At 44.0% G+C, this 2,964-nt stretch overlaps 1 protein-coding gene across 1 annotated transcript; it reads left to right on the forward strand.

Annotated features, from left to right (window-relative positions):
• Positions 1–1,274: 1,274 nt before the first annotated feature.
• Positions 1,275–2,447, forward strand: CCR75_007416 (uncharacterized protein; the record flags this gene model as incomplete). Its single annotated transcript, XM_067965477.1, has 1 exon — positions 1,275–2,447. The coding sequence occupies one exon, from the start codon at positions 1,275–1,277 to the stop codon at positions 2,445–2,447; it is 1,173 nt and encodes a 390-aa protein (XP_067823362.1).
• Between the last annotated feature and the right edge of the window lie 517 nt (positions 2,448–2,964).

Here is a 2,964-nt window from a genome sequence, read left to right on the forward strand (position 1 = left end):
TTAATATGTATTGCGAGCGTATCTTTCTAGATACCTCGCGTAACGGATGACGCTAGCCGTCATCACGGATGACGCTGGGCGTCATCCCTCCTAATATGAATGCACCATGTGCATTACATCCACAAGGGTTGGTCACAAATGTGCACCACACCCGAGTGTTGGGTCTAATTACTATTATTTAGTAATTGACCATCCCCTTAAGTACCAAGTGTACTTGACGGGGACTGTGTAACATAAGGTCAACTTTAGCCCGTTACAGTTCCACACACTTAATTTTCATTGTACTATTATAGTTTCACTACACACTTAATCAAAATCTAATTCCTTAATTAACGAAACCATTTGCCGAATTTTGGACGGGCTCTTCCGTACGCTTTTACCGAAAAAGAATAGAGTTGCGCACGTGCAGTTTAGATAATTGTGAATCGTCCAGATTGAGATCTCTTACATTTTTTTAAATTGAGCCTTCCCTCTCGTGCCCTGAATTCCAGAATATTGCCATCGATTCAGATGGATTACACCATGTAGGCCTTCTGTGCGCTGATCTGGCAAATCTTCTCGAGCAAGCCACATGTCATTAGGAGCAGATACGATAAATGGTGTACGAACAACCTTCAACTCGATAGATCTACATTCTGCTATTGTTGTATTGAATGTATGGTCCGACTTGTGGCCTAGTGAAAAGGCACAGTCTCAAAATGCAGAAAGAGATCATAACACATCCAACTTGTTGTCGCCTATGACATGAAAAAAAGTGGCGGTGCGACAATTCTCCCTATTACAATAGCTTCGTTCCTGATACTCGATAATGAGTCAGCCAACCTGCTGCCAAAGATAAAAGGTACACTAGGACGTTTTCGCTCAACAGGACTTTTTAAAGAATAGCGAAATAATCTTATTAAAATATTTTTGCCATATTTAAGCAAGAGGATTAAGCTCTACATTATCAATAGACTTCAGCATTGGCAGTATATTCTGACTATGAACCTGATCGGAGCTCAATAAGCCTACTTACTAAGCTGTCTAGAAGGGACAACCTCAATGAACTTCCCCAAACGAAGAGAACAAGTCACAGATGGATACCCCTCGCACTTTCTTGGCTTGCGATTGGATGTCTAGCCTAGTAATGCACTGTCGACTCGTCTGGGCGACAGCTGCTCGACCTTAGAGCTGAAATTGACATTGATGTCGCCTAGCCGCCATGCAATCAAGTAATCTCATTTTGTAATCAAAACATCAGTGTCCGATTCGTTAGCACATATTTAGTCTCCGGAATGAGCAGCAGACGATTTACATCGAATCCTTTTGGAGAATTGCAACTGTCGAGTGAAGATCGGACTAAACTCCTAGAAATCGCCGATGCCTTGGTGCAGGTCAAGGTTGAAGAGTATAGGGATTATATTAAGACCAAAAAAAACATCGACACGGCTTGTTGGAAACGATTTTCGTCTGCTGGACCTGTAACGACATTTACGGAGCGCAAAGCTTTTAGCTCGGCTGTCAACATGATATCGACACTTATGGTAGGTCCACTAGTGGGAACACTGGACGAAGTCATGTTTGGCCTTGCCAGTCCAACGCTCGAGTCGATGCGAGTGAAAGCGTCATACTTACATGACTTTAGTGCTGCTGCTATCCTCGCGACGATAGTCGAACCAACCGTAGAGGATCCTTTCAGGTCGGTGGTCGTCAAGTGGGCGGAACTAGATATTCCAGGAGCATCCATTGGTTTTCTACAAAATCGTGACTATGTCTTTGTCGAGAGCACGGGAATTTTGCACGACAGTGGTGGGGAGCGTATCGGCTACCATTTGCTTCACTCCGTCAACTTTCCACAAACACTGGAACGTCAAGGCCGGATTCGTGGCAATTTGGCATTGTGCGGCATTTTCCGACAAGAAGGATCCGATCGAACGGATTGCCGCGGGACGTCGATTATCAATCCAAGAGGCGACATTATCCCCTCGATTGCAATGGCCCGTATGGTGCACGCAACGATGGCAGGCATAAAGTATACATATTGCGGTAGGATGAAGAAGATCGTGTGGTTACTGGATCAGAAGCATGGTAAGCGAATTGAGCTCGGAGCTCCGCTCTCTATCTGGGATCCAGTGTGTGTCACATGTTCTAAGTCTATCAAGAGCTCAAGGCTTCGCAACACAAGCAGAATGTGCAACTTGTGCTATGGAGTGCTCTGCCGATCGTGCAAAGTTATGAAGAAACTAACCTTCATTTCACCGGATTTAGAACTTACTCAGTCCAAGTTAAGCTTTTGTGTAAAGTGCTTAGTTGAAGCCAATCGTTTGGATACAGTGGAAGCTGCTCGATACCAATTTGTCTACGGGCGTCCTGCTTACCAGAGTGCCCAGAAATCGCTTGGCGCTTCCTTTATGAGCTCGCTCTCGGGAAGCTTAGTGTTGTCGAAGCCACGCACGAGTAATGCTTAGGTGCGTAAAAAAATACAGCATAATGTAGTTTGTCCTTTTGGCCGAGGTCATAATTGTTAGCTTTGTCGTGTCAACGAGGGTATTTAAGTGTAATACATACAGCTAATAAGTACTTCCCTTCCATTTATATATTATTGTCATCACAACACGCTTTTGACGTCTAGGTGTGTTCCACTGACTCTTTCTATGCATTTACAGAGTATTTAAAGCCTTGACATCATGGAAACACTAGTGCACAGGAGAAGACCAACTCCCATGCACAAAAAAATTACTTTACCACATTGCTAATCCAACTTGAATTCCTCAAATTACCACATATAGCGTTGTACATGGTAATTCCATGCAGCAGTTGTGAACCGCCTTAAGTCAACTCGGCAACTAATTTATCTCACGATGCCACAAAGAGCGGCTGAGGCACAATGACTAAAGTGCAATTATCGCTCATTCATGGCTACAGAAACCATAACGCTCTACCACACCTTGGATTTAAAGCAGGTGACGAATTTGGTGTCGAAGC

The sequence above is a fragment of the Bremia lactucae genome, linkage group LG13 (assembly GCF_004359215.1).
Source record: "Bremia lactucae strain SF5 linkage group LG13, whole genome shotgun sequence".
NCBI lineage: Eukaryota > Oomycota > Peronosporomycetes > Peronosporales > Peronosporaceae > Bremia > Bremia lactucae.